Source organism: Oryctolagus cuniculus, chromosome X (genome assembly GCF_051225735.1).
Source record: "Oryctolagus cuniculus isolate XC-2025 breed Fujian yellow rabbit chromosome X, ASM5122573v1, whole genome shotgun sequence".
Lineage (NCBI taxonomy): Eukaryota > Metazoa > Chordata > Mammalia > Lagomorpha > Leporidae > Oryctolagus > Oryctolagus cuniculus.
The window spans coordinates 102,278,051-102,304,589 of record NC_142888.1 but is presented as its reverse complement, the minus strand read 5'-3'; the positions used below and the strand labels follow the sequence as shown (position 1 = coordinate 102,304,589).

The 26,539-nt window shown below is 36.9% G+C and overlaps 1 protein-coding gene across 6 annotated transcripts in view; it reads left to right on the top strand.

The window, feature by feature from the left end:
• Positions 1–26,539, top strand: part of TENM1 (teneurin transmembrane protein 1) — an 870,866-nt gene that overhangs the window by 314,239 nt on the left and 530,088 nt on the right. For all 6 annotated transcript variants that reach the window (XM_051827790.3, XM_051827788.3, XM_051827787.3 and 3 more), the window contains 2 exons: positions 22,595–22,855; positions 25,210–25,266. In XM_051827790.3, coding sequence (XP_051683750.1) covers positions 22,595–22,855; positions 25,210–25,266 — 318 coding nt within the window. The remainder of the gene's footprint in view (positions 1–22,594; positions 22,856–25,209; positions 25,267–26,539) is intronic.

Here is a 26,539-nt window from a genome sequence, read left to right as displayed (position 1 = left end):
TACTATCCAAGGCTTCAAGCATCCACTGAAGTCTTGGGTAATATCCCTCATGGATAAAGGGGGATATATATATATATACACACATATATATATATATAAACTATATAAATTATATTTATGGCTTGCATTATATAGTAGATATATACATATAGTATATTATATATCAGTAGAAAGAAACAGATGAAGATAACTTATTTTATTCAAATACTTGAAATATTTTATTGATTACTAAATGCAAAAATTATTAGTGAGTTATTTTGAATTCTTATACCAGTTCTTAGAAATCTCTTATATATTTTGTACATGAAGCACATCTTAATTCAGGCTACTAATTCACATTTCAAATGCTCAGTAGTCATGAGACTAGTGGTTGCCATATTAAATAACACAAGCTTATACCTGAATATAGTAACTATTTCAGCAAACACTGGACTGGGAGTAAGAAGAAAGGGGGAAATAATAGGACCCAGACTCATGGTGTTAGAAAGAGAAATGAGGACAATTAATGCAACATTATTTGCAGAGGCAATAACAGCAAAAGGGAAAAACCTTGATGTCTAACAATAGGGCATCATAAATAATTAATGGCACATTTATAACAGAATATTTCTTGAATCTGAAAAAATTAGAAATATATACTATCTTAGAGAAACATCTGTATCATATCAATATGGAAAATAAGTATAGTATGATACAAGAAATTCCATGTTCATAAAAATAAGGAGAAATTCTCTTTATAGGTGTTTATATATTTGTGGATATTAATATGTGTTTAGAGACAGGTAAGGAAAGAAACTCTACAATTTATATCATTTGTCTTCTGAAAAGACTGAAGGAGACAGACAGGAAGTTATTTCGTCTTTAAGCACATGCTTATTATTGAATTGTTATAAGAAATTTTTCATAATTTCTAAAATCTTCTATATAGTATAAATGAGAGTAAGAGAGAAAAAGCAACAGCAGCTCTTCCTGAGTGAAAAGGATTTGATCTCTCTTGGTGGTGTCAGAGGGAGCTGAAGTTGATAGCATTATTTAGTCATTAGCTAAAGGGAGTGGAATTAAGGGAAAATGGATAGGAGGTATTTTTTTTTGTTTCATTTTGTTACATTGAAGGTCTTCCCAAGTGAAGCATGAAACAGAACCTATAAAGGCAAAAAAAAAAAAAAAAAAAAAACTGACAGATTTACATCCATAACCAATCGTAAGGGGTAAAGAAATAGCTTAGAATATACTATTTGATACATACCAAATACAATATATATTAAGAGCACATTCTATATAAAAATAAAAAACTACACATTACCAGTAAATGTTTGAATATGTGTTCAAATGAAAGTGTGTAAGTATAAATACACATGAATAAAATACAAGTAAAATGAGATAATCTTTTTCACTAACTGGGCAAAAGGAAAAAAGATCAATAACATACACTATTGGCGAGAATATGTGGAAGCAAGTATTTGTGTCTACTATGGGTGGAAATGTAAAATATTACAATCTTTTGTATTATCATTTCTGAGAATGGTACTCAAAAAATACTTAATATTTGATACAGAATTAGTCATAATTTTTTATTTCAATTTTTGTTGAAAATCTTTATGAAATGACTTCATTTCTACCAGTGTTATATCTAGGAAACATTTTTGAACTTTCATGCTACAACTGTCTATCTTAAGTGTCTTACGTTCTTCATTCTGTATATTTTTTCTCTTTTTCTGGAACCTTAATAATAGGAACAAGTTCTTCATTTGTAGTCAGGATTCAAACCCAGGACACTCTGATGCCAATTTTTTTTAATTTTATTTTTCACTGCAGAAAAGCCCTTGGTAGCTACTCCCATTGATTGCATCCTTGAAATGAAAGGATTCGTTTTTTGTTTACTTCTTCCTCATCATAGAAGGCTAGAGGGAAAAAAGCCAATTTGTTACAAATGTTGGTCTGTTGGAATCCAATAATTAACATTCTATGTATTCAGCACCTCCCTTATTAAGAAAGAGAACATTACTTACTAGTACTGTTTTGGCTCTCTGTATGATCTTTCCAGATTTGAACCCTCCTCCGTCACTTCTTTACCAGGTATGCCTTATTTTGAACTGTGTTTTCATTTCCTCATTTTAAAAAATAGTTATTCCATGTACGTATGCATCCTTCAACAATATGTTGTTTAGTTTTGCATATTTTCAAATTTTTATAAATAGAATCATATGTATTTTTCTGAATATTGCTTTTGTGCACAATACTATATTGGCAAGATTCCATTAGTTTAATATGGAGATAAATCATTTACTTTCAAGGTTATATAGCATCCCATTGTATGACTCTGCCATAATTTATTTATCCTGCAATCGTATTTGAAGGACATCATAATATCACTTTAAAAAATGGTAATATTATGGGTGCTGTAAAGTATAAATACTTGCATAGTCCTGTTACCTCTCTGCTAAGTCTAGCGATAGAAGAAACAAACAAACCAAAGAACTACTACAGAGCATGCAATAATGAGTATCAGAATAAAAGACTAAACAGAGGACTGTGGAAGAATGGAGAAAGGGCTGATTAACTCCGGCTTCAGCAGGCCTTTAAAAAGTAATGATTTGAGTGAGCCTTGAAAGAGAGATTGGACTTCAACACTCAGTTAAGGGGAAGTAGAGCTTTCCATGCAAGGAAATGCATGTAGGATAAAATGCATACAATGATTAGGACAGATGCAGCTGGAGTATAAGTATCTAAAGATCTGACTTGCCTAGTTTAGATAGGAGCACATCTGTGATAAAATTCTATCTCCACTTTTTATTGGCAATGTTCCTTACCTTGGCAAGTTACTTGACTCTCTTATCTCATCTGTAAAGTGAATAATGCCTACCTCTCTGAGCCATTGTGATTATTATAGCTTTACAAGGGAAATGCATGCAAAAGGCTTAGCACAGTGTCTGGTGCAAAGTAGGCACTTACTGAATGTCCATTCTCTATTGTCTTTAACACTGGCTTAAATTAGACCTTTTCAATTTTAGTTGCTTAGACAAAACAGTATATTGGAATTCTCTCTTTTTTGAAAAGATTTATTTGTTTATTTTAAAGGCCGAGCAACAGAGAGGCAGAGAGAGAGAGGGGGGAGGGTCTTCTATCTGCAGGTTTACTCCCCAGTTGGCTGCAATGGCTGGAGCTGAGCTGATTCCAGGCCAGGAGCTTCTTCTGGGTCTCCCACATGGGTGCAGGGGCCCAAGGACTTGGGCCATCTTCTACTGCTTTCCCAGGCCACAGCAGAGAGCTGGATCAGAATTAGAGCAACCAGGACTTGAACCAGCACCCATATGGGGTGCTGGCGTCGCAGGAGGCCACTTTACCTGCTATTGCATAGCACCAGTCTGGAATTCTCCTCACACTCTGAGCCCCGGCATGACTCTTTTCTTTGCTTCTGTTAGAAAGCTGGCTACTCTCTCACCCCATTTTTCTTTTTTTATTATTTTTTTAATTTTTTTATTTATTTATTTTTTTATTTTTTGACAGGCAGAGTGGACAGTGAGAGAGAGAGACAGAGAGAAAGGTCTTCCTTTGCCGTTGGTTCACCCTCCAATGGCCGCCATGGCCGGCGTGCTGCGGCCAGCGCACCGTGCTGATATGATGGCAGGAGCCAGGTGCTTCTCCTGGTCTCCCATGGGGTGCAGGGCCCAAGCACTTGGACCATCCTCCACTGCACTCCCTGGCCACAGCAGAGAGCTGGCCTGGAAGAGGGGCAACCGGGACAGAATCCAGTGCCCCGACTGGGACTAGAACCCGGTGTGCCGGCACCACAAGGCGGAGGATTAGCCTAGTGAGCCGCGGCACTGGCCTCAAACTAGTAAGGGGCGCTTTTAGTAAATTACCTCTTCCAGGGGTTTCGTGGCACTCTAGCTCCCACACTAATGTAACTCTGTGCACTGAGAAGTTTTCTGTCACCTTTCCAAGGGAACAAGAATGTTCCTTCTTTGTTTAATATGAAGAGACTTGGGAGGGAGTATGGAAGTTTGATTTATTTTATTTATTTATATTAACAAAATATGTATTTATGAAATCACACTGGAAATATATTTAAGTGTATAGTAGATACTTGTTGCTACTTCCACTTATAAAAATTCATTATCTTTTAAATGACCATACTAGGAAAGAAATGTATGATAGGTGTTTTGCCAACTTTCACATACCAGTGCTTCCCATCAGTTTTAAACTGATTTTTATTGTAAAGTAACATATAATTCTTATAATTTTATTGTTAAAATATGGCCATGGAATCTAGTGATATTTTTAATACTAATAGATGATTCTTATTTAAATTTTATATTAGAATTCAAAATTGCCTTTTCAGTTAGTTTTCTTTTCACATCTCTCCTAAGGCCCATTCGAATTTTATGTAAGTTAAGAAATAAAAGTGATTTCCTCAATGAATGAAAATTAGCTTTGTATAATTTTAGCCTAATACTAAAATTAAACTGTTCAGAAGTGGAGTGTTTTAAATAATCCTGCCCAGATTTGGAATTTTTTGAACAAAAATTATTTGGTATTAATATAAGATACTGTATCCACACTGGACATTTATATGTTGATTATACAACATGAAATGGAAGAGTGATATGCTTATAATTTTGTGGATAAGCTATGGAGTTGATTCCTCCTCCTCCCTGCTTTCCTCCCACCCTATACTACATCACCATCTCTGAAGGCTCAGGTAGTTACAATGTTCCATGTAGTGTCTACTTGGCTAGAAAAGCTCCTCCTCCTATGTCTTGCCCTGCCCCCCCAAAAAAACATTCTACTGAAACACTCCCTACATCCTTCTTTTCCCACCTTTTTCCTGTTCCTCTCTTCCAAGATAGTAAGTTTCCAAGTATTTGACCAGAAAACCTTCTGAAAACAAAGGGAACTGAGCCAAATGTGGGGTATTTCAGCACAATTTTCCAGCATCCTCAACTCCCCATAGTAGAGGATACACAGAATTGACATGGCTTTTTTTATTTGGGTGGAAAGAAATGAAATTCCTGTGGCCAGCCTGGTGGCACAGAGGGTTAAGCCTCTGTCTCCAGTGCCAGAATCCCATATGGGCACCAGTTCGAATTCTGGCTGCTCCACTTCCAGTCCAGCTTCCTGCTAATGTGCCTGGGAAAGCAGCAGAGGATGGCTGGGCCCCTGCACCCATGTGGGAGACCTAGAAGAAGCTCCTGGTTCCTGGCTTTGGCCTGGCCGTTGTGGCCATCTGGGGAGTGAACCAGTGGATGGAAGATCTCTTTCTCTCTGTCTCTCCCTCTCTCTCTGTAATTCTGACTTTCCAATAAATAAGTAAAATTTTAAAAAACTAAATTCCTATGTTAATAATTTTGTGTAGGGCTCAGTTTTCCTGACCATCTAGAATAACCCTAAGTTAATACCCAGGTAAGCTGCACAGACAGATTAGTATACAGATGAAAATCCATGTGGCTCTGATACTGAATTTTGTCTTGACAACATTATTACAAATTTATTTCCACTAGAATATGATTTCCATGATGGCATGTTTGTCTGTTTTGTTCACTGCTTTTTCCCTGGTTCCTGGAAAAACACCTTTGTCATTAGATGATTAAAAAGTATTTCCTAAATGAATAAATGTTATGATATTCTGAATTAAAATCCATAGCTGTATAATTTCTTGTCTGCTTTGTAGACTTGTATAAATTCTTACAATTTAGTTACTTGTGTTCAGATTAATGAATACAAACGGGAACACAATGCAGTTTGGAATCTGAGTTGAACCATATAAGAACCAAGTCCTTAACATGACATATAGACCCTTTGAAAACTAGCTCCATCCTACTTCCTTACAGAAAAAAATTTGCTATTCTTTAAATTCTCCATTCCTTTGTACACGTCTTTGCCTTTGAGCACATGTTACTTTCTGCTAAAAATGCTCTTCCTCCTACCCTTCCCCCACCTTTCAACCTGCCTGAGGCATATTCATCCTTTAAGATGCAACTCAAAATATCAGCTCTTCTCTGGAATCTATTTCAGTCTTTCAAACAGAGTGAGTTTCTCACACCCCATGAACTTCACAGCCCTTTATGCATAGATCTGCCATGGCACTTAACTTCTTGTACTGTCGTCATTTCTGTATCTGCATTGGATTCTCAGTCCTGCATGGGCAGAGCATATTTTCTTGCCTTTTTCACTAATCTGCCTGATTTGACCCTAAGTCTCTAATCTGCATTAAGAATTTTATACCTATCACAGTATTCAGAGAAAGGTTTTGAGTTGCAAATCTTCTACAGTTTCTGATTGAATGTTTAGAAACATTTTCCTTTCTTTCAGATTTATCAAGGAAGTCTGAAATTAGGTAAATGTATGCTTCTCTTTATCTTATCATGGTGTATATCATATAATAGGTGCCCAGTAAGTGCTTATTGAATAAAATATCAAATTACATTTTGAGTTATTTGTGTTTCTTCTCACCTAACATGAGGATTTGGGAAACAAATGGAATCAACTATCCAGGCATTATGTAGACTTGTATTACATCTGTCCTGTATGTTGTTAACATCCTTGGGCAATCCTCATAGATTGTTTGACATGCACATCCTTCCAAAATCTGTAAACTGAATGTGCTTTCATCTATGTAGATTGTCCATTTTTAAGGTTACTGAAATGTTAATTTGATTGTTCAAATTAATTATTTAGGGCAACATTAATAAGAGTTTGGACTGCGTAAGTTTCCAATTCGCAAACACTAATGTTATTGTTATTTTTATTTGCTTTCTAGCTTTGAGAGGTTTTGGAAAATGCATTTTACATATATCTCCTATAGTGCTAGCACTGAGTGATATTATGTGAACTAAAGTGAAACATGCCTTTATCTCATTTCATACTTCCTTGATAAATTTAAAATAAAGAAAAATGTTCTTGAACATTTAACCAGAAGCTGTAGAATATTTTCAAGTCAAAGCTTTCTTGGTGTGCTGTGATATATGTAAAACTCATAATGCAGCTTATAGATTTAGGCTCAATCTATTTAGCTTGAGATGATGCTGCTGCCTTGTAAACATGAAATGCCCCCCAATTTTGATTTGATTATCTCCTCTGGCTGGGTGATAATGTGCTGAAGTAATACTCCAACACACATTTCCCAATGAATAATATTCCTCTCATTTTTGTTAATGTTGTTAAATAATTTCAAAACTCTCCTCAAGGCAGCTGCTCTGTGCTAGGGAGCTAAACACAGGAGAGGCCAACATTTTCTTTTATTTGTCTGCCTGCAGAAACAGATGTTGTTTGTGTTGTCTGGAAGCATAGAATATGCTCCAAAATATCATTGTTTTCAGTGAGTCAAAGTGACATGACGTTGGTGAAGTGAATCCATAAGAATGAGTACAAAGTAGAATAATACTTCAAAATGAAGTATAAATTGTGTTCAATTCATATGAGAACAAGGAGATAATATATGCATACTTTAAGGGTCTCTTCATATTGTCAGTGACAGAGAAAATGCCCATTGTCTCTTGGCTGCCATATCCCTTAAAGGATTTTGGTGCTTGGCTGTGAAAATCCAGATGGGGACAGCAGCAAGTTGAATGAAACCTGGGAGGCAAGAAGCAGGAAATTGTAGCATCAGCCACATGCACGTTGCACAGATGAGAACAAGGCTGTGAATTTGAATGTGCTACTTATAACTTCATATGCTGTATGAAGTGATTAGAAGTCAGTGTTAAAATTGTTCTGAGTTAGCTTTGCCACTTAGTATCTATGTGGCCTTGGACAATTTACTTAATCTCTCTGAGCCTCAGTTGCTGTATTTGAAAAACAGGGAGAATAACCTTTTTCACCTGGCATACTGTAAGGATTATGAAATAATGTATGTTTCAGGGCCTGGTACCCAGAAGATGCTAAGTCTATATTTAGATTTACTTTCTTCTTCTTTTTAATATGTAAAAGTAGCTGTATGCTCCTAGGTAGCTTGACCTCCACCCTCTTGTGCCTCAGGACTGAGGACTGTGTGCTTTGAAATCATAACTACTAGTCCAAATGGTGAAGACTAAAATCTCATACTTCAACTGCAAGTGAATTTCCTGGTAACTGAGATAGATTAGTTTCCTAAGCTGATGGTTCTCCACTAATTTTAAATAGGAGCTTGTAATGATAGGAATGTAATGTAAACACCACTCTCAAGATAATTGTATCAGTTCAGATCTACTATACTAGAGAAGGAGGTCATAACTGCTCCTGATTACAAGAGTGTTTAAATACTATGCCAGTGTTTGTGATAATCCATTCTGCCATTGACTAAACTATGCTACTAAAGAGCCCTTGTAGAAATTAATGGAAAACAAAGGGGACATTATTAACCTTCCACTGTTGAGAGGAAGATTTAGGGGTTGTTTAAATAGTAGGGCTATATTTTCACCGAGTTAACGATATGATCTCATTTAGTCTTCTTTGAATCAAGTAACATCTATTTGACTGGAAAGATTATCAAGGATTATGAAAGACATAAAGAATAAAACAAAGAGAAGACCTATTAAGGTAGAAATGACAAACATGTGTCATTGATATCTTTGAGTCTACCTAATTTGCCATAAGACTTTATTGTTCGCCCAGATTGGTGCGATTCCTTCTGCCATCTAACGATTAATTTTAATTTTTGGTAATATTAGCACCAGTCTATAAAAATCTAAACATTCAGGATTTTGTGTCCATAATTGAGCTTTGCTGCTTCCATTGGAGTGAAAGCAAAATGGCAGGCAGTTCAAGAAGAAATTATCCGTCATTTCCCTTATTCATGGCAGCTTGTGAACACAGATTGGTTTTTCTCTTATCAAACATGATACTTTCTCATTGTCCCCAGTGTTCTAATGTGACATTTAAGTTAGGCAAGAAGAAAACATTCTTCTTTCCCATGTATTTTCTAAAACAAAAATTTATTGAGTTATAACTAATGTACAATAAACTGTACATATTTATAGTGTGCTCTTTGTTAAATTTGGCATCTGTATATACCCTTGAAAACATCACCACTTATCATTTCCAAAAGTATTCTTTTGTTGTGAGGTGGCCCCTGGACTTGGTCCAAGTCCTTGTCTCCACACCAGAAAGAATTCAAGGAAGAGCTAAAGATAAAGGTGAGCTAAGAAATAGGACTGATTTAAAGCAGGAGTATATACTTAACAAATAAGTGTGGGCAAGGAAGAGAAAGAGTGATCTTCAATCAACAAGATTTGGGGGCATCTTTTTATACAACTGAAGGCATAGTGGATGATGCCTGGAGTGGAGCTTAATTGAATATTCAAAGGGGGTGGAATTTGGGAGCAGGGCTTGTGTACCACCACCCATTTCCAGGCCCTTTTTTGGAAATCTCAAAAGTGTCATGGCATCATGTGCATGATGGTAGCTAGAGTGTCAATCATGGTAATGTTACATTTTAAATTTTTTTAAAATTTTATTTAAGGTATACAAATTTCGTGTATTTTATATGCAGATTCAGAGTCACAGTGATACTTTCCACACTACCCTCACTCCCAGCCACACTCCCACCCTTCTTTCTCCTCCCTGTTCTATTCCATGGTAATGTTATTTAAATGATCTAAAGGTCATCATGGGGACTCACCCTGCAGACATGTTGGATATATCTAGTTGTCACTGGTACTAAGTTGCAACCTGGAATAAGTTGTGGTTTCTGCTACATGGAATTCCAGTGGGGGAGAGGGTTTCACAGAGCATGCAAATTGGTTCAGCTGGCACAGGAACAGGGGTGGTGGTTTTAGAGTACACATTGGCTGTTGCACTGCCCAGGGCTGCAGCACAGCTGATTGGGGCTGTCAAGTGGCTTGACCATGGCTGGCAAACTTCAAGTCCTTCCTATATTGCTACTTCCTTGCCTGCATCACTTGAATTCCTTTGTAATGCCTTTCTAACCCCAGCTCCCTACCTACTACACTCGTAGGCAACCATTGATCTGCAGTTTTACATAAATGGAAGCATATAGTAGACTTTTTGTCTACTTTATTAAATTCAGGGTAAATATTTTGAAAGTTCTATGTATTATATGTAGCAATATATAGTAATAGTACACTGTGTATAATATTAGTAATAGTAAAAATAGTAATGCTTTTATGTCTCAGAAGCCTCCCATTACATGGATGTACTAGAGTTTGTAATTATTTTTGCCTGTTGATGGGCTTTCAAGTTGTTTTCAACTTTTGACTCTTACAGGTAAAACTGTTGTAAGCTGCTCATGCAATTTTTTGAATAGACACATGCTCACATTTCTTTGGTAAATACCAAGAGGGGAAACCCACTGGAAATCTTTTTCTGTGTAACTCTTCTTGAGTACCCTTGTACTGCAAATTCTAGTTGGCTTGTTCTTCCTGGATTTCTAGGTCCATCTTCTCACCCCAGGGGCACCTATGTGCCCTATCCCTGTACTAAAGGCTGACACTGTTTGAAGGCGGTAAGTGTTACTGGCCTCAGAGGGGAGGGCTATTGCTGGAGTGTGCTTCGTGTGTTCTTTTCCTCAGCTGAGTATAGAAATAAAAAGCCAGGAAACAATTTGCAAAGAAGTAGAAACTTTTATTTGATTGGCAAGCGACAGCAAAGCATCCGATATGAGAGGAGACTAGGTGGAGTGCCCAAACAGGACACTGGCTTTCGGGAAGTGCCCAGGTTTTTTAAGGCATTGCTAGCTTTTCACTGGGTCATTCTATGGGGGTGTCCATTGGACGGAGGTTTCACATATGGTAGGTTGATTGGCTTGGGGCAAATGGAGATAGCAGGGGTCTCTTGGAGACAGCCTGATTCTCCTTAGGGGCTCAGCCTCCTCCTTTGCTAGCTCTGGGTAGAAGATTGCAACTAGAAGATGTGATTTAAAACCGCACAGTCACACATGCAACACAAGAAGCTATAGTGGGGGATGTGCCTGCAAGTCTGGAAACAAGCTTGCCAACCACAGCTGACAGCCTGTGTGTGAAGGACATTCTACCTATGTCTGAGGGGCCACAGAACCCCAGCCCCACTGGACAGCCTCAGTAAGCTAGAGCACTCATAGGACTTATCTCATTTGTTTGCCGTATCTCAGGAATCACTTTCCTTCATTTTCTGTTGCTCAGTGTCTGAAAATTGTTGTTTCATATATTTTCTGTGCTTTTGTTTTTGTTTTCATTTTAGGCAAGAGAGTACATTTGGTTACTGTCACCCTACCTTGCTAGAAGTAAAAATCTTCTCCAGAATGCAATGTTTTCCTATAAATGGAATTCAAATTTAGAAGTTCCTGATGAATATACAAAGAATTATTTCCTCAATCTCTGATCATTTGAAAAATTTATTTCTATCCCTGAAAAATGTTTTGAGTAGTATTCTCTGAGTTCCTGAAAACAGAAGCTTTAAGGGGAGCTCCATATCCATTTCCCAGCACTCTACAAAGCTAGAGATTGCCATTTACATTTGATGTTTGGCATGAAAGTGACTTATATGAAAGACAAAAGAAGTTTGCATTGGAGCCACTTTAAAGATTTTCTTTACCAAAGTTTTTAGAGTAGTCTCATTAAAAGACTACAGTCCCACACCCTAGAATATATTTCGGAAGAATTTTAATAAGAAGTTATTTCCCAATTCACTAAGCCAAAAAGTATGATAAAGAAGCCTTCCTTTGTGAGACTGTTTCAGCCAGAAGATAGTACAGAAACTGATTCTCCCTTAATCTAATATTACAATAAATTGTTTTTTGCTGATTCCACAGTCAAAGGGTTGTTGTCCTTTTCTTCTTGCCAAATTTGTGGAACACTTATTATTTGAAATACATGGTTAATTTGCCATAATAACAATTTTCAATTTGCATTAATAGGTATTATTTTATGTCAACAAGACCATCCCTTTGGTTAGAATTATATTCAAGATGCAAGGATACTTCAAAATCTTCATAGAAAATAGAAATAAAATAGATGTTTGGAGTGAGCTGCTGGTGCAGTGGTGAAACTTAATACTTTATCCCTTTTAGTATTTTTTTGTTTGTTCTACTTAATACTATTGGTTGAACTCTGTAATTAATACACAATTATTCTTAAGTGTTGAAACTTAACTGAAAAGTGATCCCTGTTAAATATAAGAGTGGGAATAAGAGAGGGAGGTGATGTATAATTTGGGACATGCTCAATCAGACATGCCCCAAACGGTAGTTAGAAACGTGCCAGGGGATTCCAATTCAATCCCATCAAAGTGGCATGTACCAATGCCATCTCATTAGTCAAAGTGATCAGTTTCCATTCACAATTGATCATAATGATAGGAATAAGAGTCAAAGGGATCACATAAACAAAACTAGTGTCTGCTAATACTAACTGATAGAATAAAAAAGGGAGAGAATGATCCAACATGGGAAGCGAGATACACAGCAGACTCAGAATGGCAGATGTCCTAAACAGCACTCTGGCCTCAGAATCAGCCCTTAAGGCATTCGCATCTGGCTGAAAAGCCCATGAAAGTATTTCAGGCATGCAAAGCCAAGACACTCTGGGGGAAAAAAAATGACCTAAATGAAAGATCTCTGTGAGTGAGATCCCAGTGGAAAGAACAGGTCATCAAAGAAGGAGGTACCTTTCTCTGAAGGGAGGACAGAACTTCCACTTTGACCATGGCCTTGTCTAAATATGATCAGAGTCAGTGAACTCAAAAGGCCTCCATAGCCTTGGCAACTCATGACAAGAGCCTAGGGTGATTACTGATGCCATAAACAAGAGTGTCAATTTGTTAAGTCAACAACAGGAGTCACTGTGCACTTACTCCTCATGTAGGATCTCTGTCCTTAATGTGCTGTACATTGTGATTTAATGTTATAACTAGTGCTCAAATAGTACTTTACTCTTTGTGTTTCTGTGTGGGTGCAAACTGTTGAAATCTTAGTATAGAGTAAATTGATCTTCTGTATATAAAGATAATTGAAAATGAATCTTGATGTGAATGGAAGGGGAGAGGGAGCGGGAGAGGGGAGGGTTGCGGGTGGGAGGGGAGTTATGGCAGGAGGGAAGCCATTGTAATCCATAAGCTGTACTTTGGAAATTTATATTCATTAAATAAAAGTTATAAAAATAAAATAAAATAAAGATGCCACTTGGGGATATTCACATCTCAAATTAGAGACCTTGAGTTTGAATCCTGGCTCTACTTTCATCCTGCTTCCTGCTTATGGGCACCCTGGGAGATAGCAGATGATGGCTCAAGAAACTTGGTCCCTTCTATCCATCTGGGAGAACTGGATTGATCTCTACACTGCTGGCTTTAGCCTGGCGCACACTGTTGCAGGCATTTGGAGAGTGATCCAGTAGGTGAGAGGTGTCTGCCTGTCTCTCTCTCTTCCTCTGACATTAAAATGAATGAATATTTTAATATTTAAAATTCTATTTTGATGCAAAACAGTTTTGAGATTCATGCATAGTTGTTTCACAATATGCATTTTCTGTGAACCTTTTGATAGTCCCTTATTAACCTTTTCAATAGTGGTTCAATATTCACTCTTGATTTTTTGAATTTTAATATTTAAACAGAACTCATTGTCTAGAATTATTCTAGGGCCTGAAGTGGTCTCAGTACTACCTTATATTTACATAGTCTTTTGCAGATCCTACACACTTTGCATTTGATTTTTTCTTTTTGTATATGCTTAAAGTACACAACAGTATGTTTTGATATACTTATATTGTTATTTGTATACATAATGAAGTGATTACTATAGGGTAAACTCACACCCCCAGTCGTCACATATCCATTTTTATATAAAAACACATAAAATCTACTCTCTTAACAAATTACCAGTGTGCTGCATTTGATTTTGAGATCTCAAAAATTTAGGAGGCACTACAGGAACTGAAAATCTAATTCAGGAGATCAAACAGATTATACAAATGTAGAAAGAAGTGAAAAATACGATCCTGCATAAAATAGTGTAGTGAAGATTAGAAGTGTCATATGGAATGGTGAGATTACTGAAATATAGGATAGGAAAGATGGAGACTATTGTGTGAAGATACTGACACAAGCTGAATATTAGGAATTAGATTAGTGAAAACTGAGAGCTATTCTACATAGTTGGCACAAAATGTCTAAAGATGCAGAAGCAAAAATAAAAAGGGTATATTTGAAAGGAAAGAAGAAGAAGGTTGTTCTAACAGAGCAGAATGTAGTTTATTCAGTAATTCTTCATGGGCATTGATTGTGGCACACAGTTCTATGCTTTACATCTTTACGCATTCATCACAAAATAAATAATTACAGAGACGTGTAGATGTTACAGAAATCACAGTTTGCCTTCATGAGACTGTGTTTGAAGCAATTACAAATGTTTTTAATGGTTATTTAACTCTTTAGCTCGTTGGTCTCAATCCTCTAGATGGAATTGTGCAGCAGATTAATGTAGTTTAAAATTTCAGACACATACACACACACACACACACACACAATTGAGCAAACAGCTTCACATGCTTAGTGAGCATAATGGAAATACACAAGTATACCAGGAAGACCACCATTGGCAATAAGGATTCAGGCTCCAAAGCGTTATGAACAGCCAGAAAATTGGACCAACACAGGTAAGAAATGAGAAATTTTTAGGGCCATTGAGCACCATGCATTTGCTGTGTTCAGTAGCCCTGAAAATTTCTCATTTAGGCCAGGAAGTCTCTGTCTCGTTCAAAATGTTGAAATAAGGGGAACATGCGCAGGTTCTCATTGATCTAAATTTCTGCTGCTGTTCAGGACCTCCTACTACCTTGTCTAGTCTCTGATTGTTTTTCTAGACTTTCGTTACAAATACCAGAATAGGCATCTACCTTTTTCATTGTAGTGCTATGTACTGTCTGAATTATCTTCAAAATAAATTCTCCCTCTTATGCGAATATAGTCTAAATGGAGCTGACCACTAAGGTGAAAATTAGCTCAAGGAATAGCAGTTTGTTATTACCACATCAAATTTCCTTATTTAGATTGGTAAAGGATATTTAAATCTGCCTCAAATGTGATTGGAATTTGTTTTCATTTCATCCAGGTTCTTACCTCGTCTCCCTGCTTTTTGACTTTGTGCTGTAATTCTAATATCTTTCGGTGATTTGAGCCATTTTTACAGGTTTGCAATTTCTGATTCTTCCCAGAGCATCATTTTTGACATTAACATGGGTTTTTAACTATGTTCTGGGTTGTCTCCAGTTAGCCAATATTGATCACAAAGTATGAATGTTTATATTTCAGTCTTTAAACTCTGCCCAGATTTGTTGCCATGCTTTTCAGTATACTGACAGATGGAGAAATCTTGAAAATGAAATAAGGCATGAGTGGTAACTCCTGAGTGCCGAGATAGTAGGTGCATTTGGAACTGTGAGGAGGAGATTAGGCTTCAGAAAGCTTAGTTATTTTATTTAACTTTTCTGATAACTGCCAGCCCCAGTCTTGCACCTGGGAGTATTCCATCTTTCCTTCTTGTGCCCCATGAAATGTTGATGAGCCCGCAGCAGAAAAATAAAGGTCAGATTTGGGTGATGGGCCTTTATTGCTTTGTTATCAGTAGGGTCTTTATAAAGGCTTCCTGTGGAACTTCCCAAAGGACATGACATGGTCCTGTTAACTCACTCTGCTTACTGCTTAGTATAGCACTGTGCCTTTGATAAAGCTTTTTCATCAAGAGAAGAGGAAATTAAATTGAACTAATTTTCCAAGACTAAGAAAAATCAGAGGACTATTTTGTTTTGTTTTCTTCATTCAAAACGAGTGGGTGTTCAGCAAAGCTGTGTTTAAGCAAACTTACATGAACCAATTTGTTCAACAATTTGATATCGTTTTCTTTTCAAAGCCCCCAAACTGAGATATATAAAATGGTACCCAGTAGTGTAAATTATTTCTCTCCTGTCTGGGGTTGCTCATTTCTTTCTTTCTTTGTATTTCTTGCTTAATACTGTAATCATCCATTGCATTTTTCTCTGGAGCTAGTAATGAATTAAAGATTAGTGGGTCAGTAATGTTTTTAATTGTATGAATTTTATATATTATTTCATGGGGTATAATTTAACAATAGCCAAGTTGTAAACTTCTAATTTTCTGTTTGATAAATACCATTCATTTAATGCTTTTTAAAAATTTCACATTTTAGATACTTATCCATAGTTTTAGAATTCATAGTGGATACCTAGGCTATTACAATACTTTAATATAGCAAGACTGCTAACCATGACACAAAACCTTATTTATCTTATGTGTGATTATTCTTCACAATAAAATTATGAATAGTACCTGTTTACTAAAATAACTGACTCTTTTATTATTTGAAAATATTGACCATTCCACATTTTGCCATAACAGGTTCAAGGTATAATTATAGAGCTTTAGAATAAGGCAATTACTTAGAGATTTCTAATTGAGCTCATATATTTTATAAATAAGGAAACTGAGGCCCCAAGAAAGTTAGTGACTCATCTAAAAACTACATGACTAATTATTAAGACCTGTTTTTGCATATATCATCCATAGGGGTTGTTATGAATCACTAATTAAAGCTAAAAATTTTAACCCCTCCCACTCTTGCTTATTTTGGAAATGGATTATAGTTTTTAAAAGTTATATCCCAAATTTCTTAGATCATGGCTAAGATTAATCACACTACTTGACATACAATTATTTGTTTGGAGTCTGATGTCCTAAAGCTCCCTTTTTAGTGGGAATGTGGGTGGGTAGAATTTTAACAAAAATAAAGTCTTGAGCTTATCAGAAACTCAGAAATGGCATTTCCAGAAAAATGCTGATATAGATAACTATTACTTTCCCTTTCAAGTTTTGATAAATGGCCTTTCCTGGCTGAACACCTGAAGATCAACTCCTAGATTCAGAGAGAAAATACAGTAGTTCATTTTATTCAGCACTTCATAGCATTTAAAAAATACTAATTTGGTATTTTTTAAAGATTTTTTTTATTTATCTGAAAGGCAGAGTTACAAGGAGAGAAAGAGGGGGAAGGGGAGCAAGAGAAAGAGAGATCTTCCATCTGCTGGTTCACTCCCCAGATGGCTGCATTGGCCAGGGCTGGGCCAGACTGAAGCCAGGAGCTTCATCCAGTTCTACCCCATAGGTGGAAGTACTCCAAACACTTTGGCCTTCTTCCACTGCTTTTCCCAGGCCATTAGTAGGGAGTTGGATCAGAAGTGGAGCAGCCAGGACACAAATGGGTACTCATATGGAATGCATTGCAGGTGGCAGCCCAACCCACTACGCCACAGTGTCAGCCCCTAATTTGTTACTTTTAGTAGAGGCCTAAGGTGATCCTGTACACCACATTCAACTTAGTTTCATGGTCCCCAACTACAAGATATTCGTTAGTTGATAAAAATTCAGCAATGATCAGTTCCTTCCCTAGGTTCCCTCCTAAATTCGGCTTTCAACTGTTATGTTCCTAAGACTAAGGTGCCCCCTAGAGGATCACTGATAAATCATTCATCAGTTAGTCTTCCTTGTCTCTTAGGTTAGATATAAGCATCATAACACTTGACTAGCTTTTTGTTTCTGTTACCTGTCGTCTCTTCTACCACAGAGAAGAGAGTAAGACCTCCTCCTAGCTCTGAGAGCTTGGTTCCCTGTGAAAATTATCTGATTCAAAGTCTCATTGTATTAATTCCTAGTGGTATACAGTACACTCAAACTAGAGGTACAGTTGAAATACAATAAACTACACGTGCTATACATAAAGAGTGCAATATGAAAAACTTTGGCATGTGTACACCTATGAAACTATCATCACAATCATGAGAACAGAGCTTTAGACCACCGTCAAAACTTCCCAGTGCTCTTTTGTTATCCATTTTTTCCTTTGTCATCTTCCCTGGGCAACCCCAGATTCACTTTCTGTCACTGCAGATTGGTTTGCATTTTCTAGAATTTTATATAAATGGATGCAGGCAGTTTGTAGACATTTTGTTTTCTTCCATTCATCGTAATTGTTTTAAAGTCCATTTATGTTGTTATGCACCAATAATTCATTCTGTGTCAGGACAGAGTAGTAATCTATTGTGTGACTATACCACAGTTGCTTGGTTTACCCGTTGACCTGTTCTTGGACATTTGAGTCATTTCTGCTTTTTAACTATTAAAATAAAGCTGTTATGAAAATTTTTATAAGTTTTTGTTGGGATAAGTTTTCATTTCTTTAGGATGAATGTCCAGAGTGCAAAGACTCTACTGGTATGAATAGCTTTAACTTTAGAAAAGTACCAAAATGTTTCTATAATGGATGTACCATTCTATTACTTTCTCACCACCATTGCATCAAAACTGTAGTTGCTCCACATCCTTGTCAATATTCAGTGTGCTCAGAATTTTTTCCTTTTTTGACAGGCAGAGTTAGACAGTGAGAGAGAGACAGAGAGAAAGGTCTTCGTTTTCTGTTGGTTCACCCCCCAAATGGCTGCTATGGCCGTGCGCTGTGCCGATCAGAAGCCAGGAGCCAGGTGCTTCCTCCTGGTCTCCCATGCGGGTGCAGGGCCCAAGCACTTGGGCCATCCTCCACTGCCTTACCGGGCCACAGCAGGGAGCTGGCCTGGAAGAGGAACAACCGGTACAGAATCCAGTGCCCCAACCGGGACTAGAACCCAGAGTGCCAGCGCTGCAGGTGGAGGATTCGCCTAGTGAGCCGCAGCGCCGGCCTGTGCTCAGAATTTTTATAATCCATTCTAATATGTATATAGTGATATCCTCATGGTGGTTTTAGTTTGAATTTTCCTGGAAACTAATAGTGCTAAGCATATTTTCACTTGCTTATTGCCATTCCTGTAACTTTTGTTGTGAAGTGTATCTTCAAACCTTTTTCCCATCTTAAAAACTGTATTTCAATTCTTTATTAATCTGCTCACATTTTGCTTCTTGTGAGGCTACAAAATAGGTTTTTCTTAGATGAAAAATTAAATACATGTTTGTGAGGCTGCAAATATATCATTCATTTGGTCACATCTCTATCCCTGTTTACTCTTCAAACACAGTTTCTCATGGTACCCATCTATCCATTTGAAACTTAGATATTATGACATTGCACTTATATTTCTCTCATAGCTAGATTTTTGGAAAAAAACAGACCTATAATAAATTTGGTTGAACTTTATCTTCTCTAGGGAATATGTAGTATTTTAGGTAACAAGTTGTGTGTGCAAGTCTAAAAATTCAACCACGTAAGGGGCATTGTAAGTGCTTTATAGATAATGCATCCTATGGGAATTTTGAGCACCACCAAGACTTTTATGTATTTAAGGAAATATTTCTTTTTTATTTTTTAAAGATTTATTTATTTATTTATTTGACAGGTAGAGTTACAGACAGAGAGAGAGAGAGAGAGAGAGAGAGAAAGGTCTTCCCTCCGTTGTTTCACTCCCCAAATGGCATGCTGTGCTGATCCAAAACCAGGAGCCAGGCACTTCCTCCTGGTCTCCCATATGGGTGCAGGGCCCAAGCACTTGGGCCATCCTCCACTGCCTTCCCGGGCCACAGCACAGAGCTGGACTGGAAGAGGAGCAACTGGGACTAGAACCCAGCACCCATATGGGATGCCGGCACCGCAGGTGGAGGATTAGCCAAGTGAGTCAGGGCACCAGGCCCAGGAAATGTTTCATAATGGTAACATTGTTTTCAATAAAATGAATTGAGGCAATTTAATCAACTTTACTGACTATAAATAAGTGAAATATTTTTCTTTTTCTTTTTACTTCATTTTTGGCTTTGCCACTTTAATTAAAAGAGCAACTCAATTCACAATATCTAAGATATGGAATCAACCCATATGTCCATCAACTGATGACTGGATGAAGAAATTGTGATACACACACACACACACACACATACACAAATGGAATACTACTCAGCCATAAAAAGAATGAAGTTCTGTCTTTTGCAACAAAATGGATGCAACTGGAAACCATTATACTTAGTGAAATAAGCCAGTCCCCACAAGATAAATACCATGTTTTCCCTGATCTGTGGTAACTAACAGAGTACTAAAAAATGTAATGTATGAGAGTGAAATTGACATTTTGAGATTCGATGTTTTACAGCACTTGTTTCTTGTTGAGGAACAGTGTTTTTTTTCTTCATACTGTTTGTTGAACTGTTAGTGTAGGGTTAATCTTATGAGTATCAAGTAAACTGAAAATAGATTATCGTAAAAATTAAGAGTAGGAATAAGAGAGGGAGGAGGAAGAAGGATGGTAGCATGGGCAGGAGGGAGGGCAGGGTGAGAAATATCATTATGCTCCTTAATCTCTATATATGAAATTTGTTCACCTTAAATTTAAAAAAAATTAAAAAGAAAATAAATGATAATGAAAGAGCAACTAACAACATAGTTGGCTTATTACTTTTTTTTCTGAATTGTTAACTTTTTCTGTGCCCTAAATCCATGGGAAATAAATGGAGGCAATTCAGAGCAAAAGCTTTGTTTCCTGTCCTTCCAAACAGAATTAGAGCTGGTATGCTAAAATATGTGATAATGCCAAGATAAGTTGGCATCCTTACTGTTCTCCTTTTTGCTGGATTCCCATTGACTTCATAGAAATCTCCAGGGCAGAAGTTTTCCAAGGAGGCTCCTTACATGAGCAACAGAAGCCTTACCTGGAAACTCACTCAAAATGCAAATACTCTGAACCTCCTCCAAACTTGCTAATAAATCAGAAACAGAAAGTAAGGCTGAAGGGCAGTGATGAGGGTGGGGCACATCAATGTATGTGAGCCCTCAGGGGATTCTTAAGCAGGAAAGTTTGAGAACCACTGATCTAGGGGAATGAGGAGATTGGAAATATAGGCCTATAGAAAATTCCTCTCTTACAGTTTCAAGCTGACAGGCTCATTACCAGGTCGCTGGAGCAACAACTGCACAGTACTATTGGATAATGAAACATTGTGAAATTAAGAGGCATGAATATTAACTGATCACAATATTCTAGATCGCTAAATTTATATTGGGCAAAATGGAATTTTACTTTTAGCCTTATGGCAAGGAGAAGCATGATTTGATAAGGTTTTATATTTCATAAGTGGAAGCCATGCCTTTTTTAAAAGCATCACTCCTTTGGAGTTTAGACAAATTACTAGAAAAGTAGAATTATTCCTAAAGACATTTATCACAGAAATCATTAAGTAACATACTCAGCAGTGCCCTGAAACAGTTGGTTTTCAAATGATTTTCCTACTTTAGAATATTTGCCAATGACATCTAATTCACAAAGCACAGCACTAGGCACCTAATGGCTATTAAATAAGCATTAAGAATTAATTTGTTAAAGTCTTATTTGTCAGTTGTATGTCACAAAGCTAGTTAATTAAAAATACATTCATATTCTATACTCTTTAATGAAGTTCTGCCTAAGAGCCGGAACTTTCTGTATTTGAAGAATTAAACTCATGTTACGTTTTGCATTTTATTGATATGTGCTAAGGATTAGATGTATTCAGTTAAGCTTCTTCCTGACCAAATGACATACCCTGTCGACTCTGATGTCAGTCTGAGAAAATCCTATATAGTGTACTACATCTCCGGATTACCTTATCTAAGTATTACATGGACATTTCAGATGATATGTCTTGGCATGTGGTCATTTTTCATTAACTTATTAGGGATTGTTAAAGCATCTTTCCCCCTTTTTGACACCTCACTATAATTGGATGTAAAATTGCCTGTAAGACTGAATGGCTGATATTCATGTAGTAAGCTGATGGAGCTTCATTGGTGTCCCACAGATACTGTGCCCAGATGGTGTCTTAGACAAATGGGCTCTGTTGTAATCTGATGTCGGCTATGGACAAGTAACATCTAGTCTCTGGAATTTATTTTCTTAGAGTGGGCAAAGAGGGGATTTGTTACATCATCTTTCAGATGTTGAACATTTCATAATTCTAAGATTTCGAGGGAGCTGAAAGGAAAATCCAAACCATAAAGCACTGCCAAGATATAATACATGACTGAATATTTTCTATGTATTTGTTGAAAGCATGAATTAAGCAGAATAATCAGCATAAGGTAGACTCTAAACTCCTTTGGAGATGATGGGAAATAATATTAAGTATTCATAATTTTAGAGTTTAAATTAATGTGTTTTGGAAGTTATTTTGGAAACATGTATTTGAACTTAATATCTTTTTCTCAGTTTTCACACTGAATTATTTATTCTTAACTCCAATGTGTATGATATTCTAGAAAAGTGAATAATTTTAATATTTTAAGTATAGGTGTGCTGCACAGATCATGCACATTCTTCCTAGAAGAGAAATATCTTTTAAAGGACAGCTCTCTGTACTTAATACTCTTCCACACTCACTTATTTCGTTACATTTTGTTCACCTAAAATTATAGCTATAAAGCTATTTTGGGCATGCTTTTTCCAAAACCTTATAAGAATCAACAGGAACATAATTTTAAGCTACAGAAGTGCAAAGTAAGCAACAAATCCTAGCTACTGTAAATAAAAGGCCAGAATTCTAACTTTTTAAAGAGCATATAATTTCTAGCAATGGGGGAGGAGGGCATGGGGACAAAAAGTAGAATTTTATTGGATATTTCCTCATACTTCTACATTTTTCTCTGACTTTTGTTTCTTCTCAGAGATGGAATTCTGTGAAACGCCTCACACTCTATGCTCTGGATACCAGACAGACATGCACAGTGTTTCTCGGCATGGCTACCAGCTAGAGATGGGATCTGATGTGGATACGGAGACAGAAGGTGCAGCCTCACCTGATCATGCACTGAGAATGTGGATAAGGGGAATGAAATCAGAGCATAGTTCCTGTTTGTCCAGCCGGGCCAACTCTGCATTATCCTTGACTGACACTGACCATGAAAGGAAGTCTGATGGGGAAAATGGTAATAAAACTATCTTTTCTATTTACTTAAGTAAAACAGAGAGACAATATACTCTTTAGCCTTTGCTTTGGCATCCTTCCCTGAATCTACTCATCTTTCATTTAAAATGCAGGATGAAAATACAAATTATCAGGATATCCTTGAACAAGGCATATACTGGCAAATAGACATTTATTTATAATGGTAGACAAAATATTTTTCATTTCTCATGAACCAAGGGAAATAATCCCAGGTAGTCAGCAATAATATGTACATCTTATTTATTACTCACCTTTTATTTTCATCCTTATTTTCCAGTGAAATCCTAATGGCCTTCATTATAGAAAGTACTCATTTCACGCATTTTGGCTTTACATCAATGTATGAACAAAGAGATGAATAATTGTATGGCAAGAATGCATTATATGTGCTTTCTATTTTGATTCAGTTTGACCTGTGCAGTGTACAGATTCAAATTAACCACTTTAGTCTGTGAGGATTTTTAAAAAACAAACCATGAGCTAATATCGATTTGCCAGACAATAGGTACTAACAACAGTGCCATTATGTTATAATTATACATTATTTTCCTGCAACTTTTGGAAAAGGAAAAGTTTTGTCTCTTTGATTTGTTGGGGAAAGGTTAATTTATTTTATATCTGCTCTTCTGTCCATACTAGCGAACACAACCTTTTCATAAAAAGCACATTAATGCTTACTAAACACGTGAATGCAGGCTCTCTATCATTCTGTTTGTCTAAATTTCATAGGTCCCCAACACTGTGACCACAGGCCTAGTCTGTCAGCAATGGCTGATTAGTATTTTTTCATGTGGTAGAGAGTTAGCCAACTGCTCTATACCTACAGCTTTTTCTATTCCATCCTCTCCGGCATCCCTCAGCCCAAAGGAGAAACTGAACACAAGGATATATCAAATTGAGTAGTTGCCTACTAATTATAATATCACTTCCTAAATTGTAATTCATAAAACTTCATAATATCAAAAAGTATCCTTTGGGTCTTTTTTCTTTACATTATTTTCAAGAATGTACAATGTGTTGCTGGCTTTGTTAAAAAATGTAGGAGATAAAGTATGGAAATGAGAAGGGAATATATGTATATATGTTGTATATATATGTATATATGTATGTATAAACATACATATGCATATTCTTGTATGTGAAAGATCATTAGGATGGAAGTTAGGAGAATTTGGCATTTGACCACTAGAATGTTCTGGGCTTCAACTATCAATCAGGAAAAACAGTGACCAAAATTACATGAAATTCACTGGTAAGAGATCTGCATTTCCAGAACATATTATCTCTCTCCTTTGTTTTAAAGATTTATTTTATTTATTTATTTATTTATTTATTTTATTTGAAAGAGTTATAGAGAGAGGTAGAGACAGAGAGCAATGTCTTCCATCCGCTGGTTCAATCCCCAGATGACCACAACCATCGGAGCTATGCTGATCTGAAGCCAGGAGCCAGGAACTTCTTCCCGGTCTCCCATGCGGGTACAGGGGCCCAAGCACTTGGGCCATCTTATACTGCTTTCCCAGGCCATAGCAGAGAGCTGGATCGGAAGAGGAGCAGCCGGGATTTAGAACCGGCACCCATATGGGATGCCAGCACTTCAGGCCAGGGCTTTAACCCACTATAGCACAGCACCGGCCCCATCTCTCTCTCTTTTTTTTAAAAAGATTTATTTATTTACTTTGAAAGTCAGAGTTACATAGAGAGAGAAGGAGAGGCGAAGAGAGAGAGAGAGAGAGGGAGAGAGGGAGAGAGGTCTTCCATTTGCTGGTTCACTCCTCAATTGGCCACAATGGCCAGAGCTGCGCTGATCCAAAGCCAGGGCTTCCTCCAGGTCCTCCCATGTGGGTGTAGGGGCCCAAGGGCTTGAGCCATCTTCTGCTGCTTCCCCAAGCCATAGCAGAGAGCTGGATCAGAAGTGGAGCAGCTGGGTCTCGAACCAGTGCCCATATGTGATGCTGGCACTGCAGGTGGTGGCTTTACCCACTATGCCACAGCATTGCTCCTATTATCTCTTGATATTGGAATGTAGAGCAAATTCACTGGGTGGAAACATCAAAGTAAGTCCCCACACACACTGGGTTCTGCCAGTATTTTATCCTTACAACACCTTTGGAATGAGTTTTCTTTTGGGGTGATGAAAATATTCTAGATAACTCTAGATAGTAGTTAATGGATGCACAACTCTGAAAATAAAGATAGTCATGAAACAGTATGCTTTAAAAGGATGAATATTATTATATATGAGTAATATTTCAATAAAGCTGTTAATGTTAAAATTTGAGGAATCCAAGATTCTTTAGACAAGGACTAATTAGGAAAATGTTGCTTTTACAGGTTTTAAATTCTCTCCTGTTTGCTGTGACATGGAACCTCAAGCTGGATCTACTCAAGGCAAGTGTTTCCAAATATTTGGCTACAAATTATTTTTATCTTACCACAAAGTAGAATCAATCCACAAAGTAGAATCCCACCGTTCTGACAACCAACACGTGGGCCTGGTCAATGAACCTGTCAGAGATCACTTACTCCACTGGCTTATTATTTTATTGCTTTCCTCAAGAAAACTTCTTTGTGAATATTGGTGAAAAATAGGTAAAGGGGGAACTGGGACAAGACAATGGGAAATGCAATGGGAAAACACTGATTTGCCATGGAGACAGACTTGGAAATCAAGTTGAGTTGGGTTTGGCTTCCTGACTTCCTTGATAGCTACCTTTCTTTTCATTGCATGGCTCTAACAATTAATTCAGTGTAGTTCACATAGTATCATAAGTTTCCCATGCCACCTAGCATATGGTCTTGGTCTTTTCCTGCAGGTGCTCCTGACTTGGCCTTAGAATCGCATTTTATCCATGTCATGAATTATCAGTAATGCCATCAAATGAAAAAATTTCATTCTTTTTATAAACCTGCATTTAGACTGCGTGGTTCCTCAGTGATGGAGAGTGATTTTAAAGATGCTTACAATTCTCTCTATTCTAGAAGAACACTGTATGACTTAGGTTTCCTAATTATATTTCCAAAATTATGTCTGTAAGGAATTGTTCCTTTAATTTCATTAATTGATCAAACCTGTCAGAATATTTGCTTTTTTTTTCTCATTCCATCATCTCTATTTGGTTACTTTTAATTGAATTTAGGTTTCTGACAAGTTATAACCCAAGCAGAATGATAATAAATAACTCTGAAATTCAGCCCTGAAACACTTGGACTGAAAGTATTGACATATAATGGAGAGCATCAGGTAACACAAGGAGATTTGGATTTCTAGGGCATCACAGGGATAGCATTCATCAGCACACTAATGCATTATGTTTCTCTTCCTTCCCATTTGTCTTAAGTAGTTCTGTGTCATCCACAAGTATTGGTGCTTAATTATCTGTTAGAAAAATGCAAATTCACTCAAATTAACCTCTTCCTGGGATCTTTGACCAGTTGACACCTGGGTAACACTTTGAAAACAAGCAACACAGTTTATTCATTCTACTGCTTCATGTTTTACCTTACTAAGAACATTACCATTCTTCACAGGCTAATGCTAGACTTATATATTTTCTGTTCTCAAGATAATTTGTTATTGAACACTAGACTGGAAGCTGCCTGGGGACGGGGCCTGGATTATTATTAAATTGTTATAGCTTCAATACTTAGCCACAGGATCTGG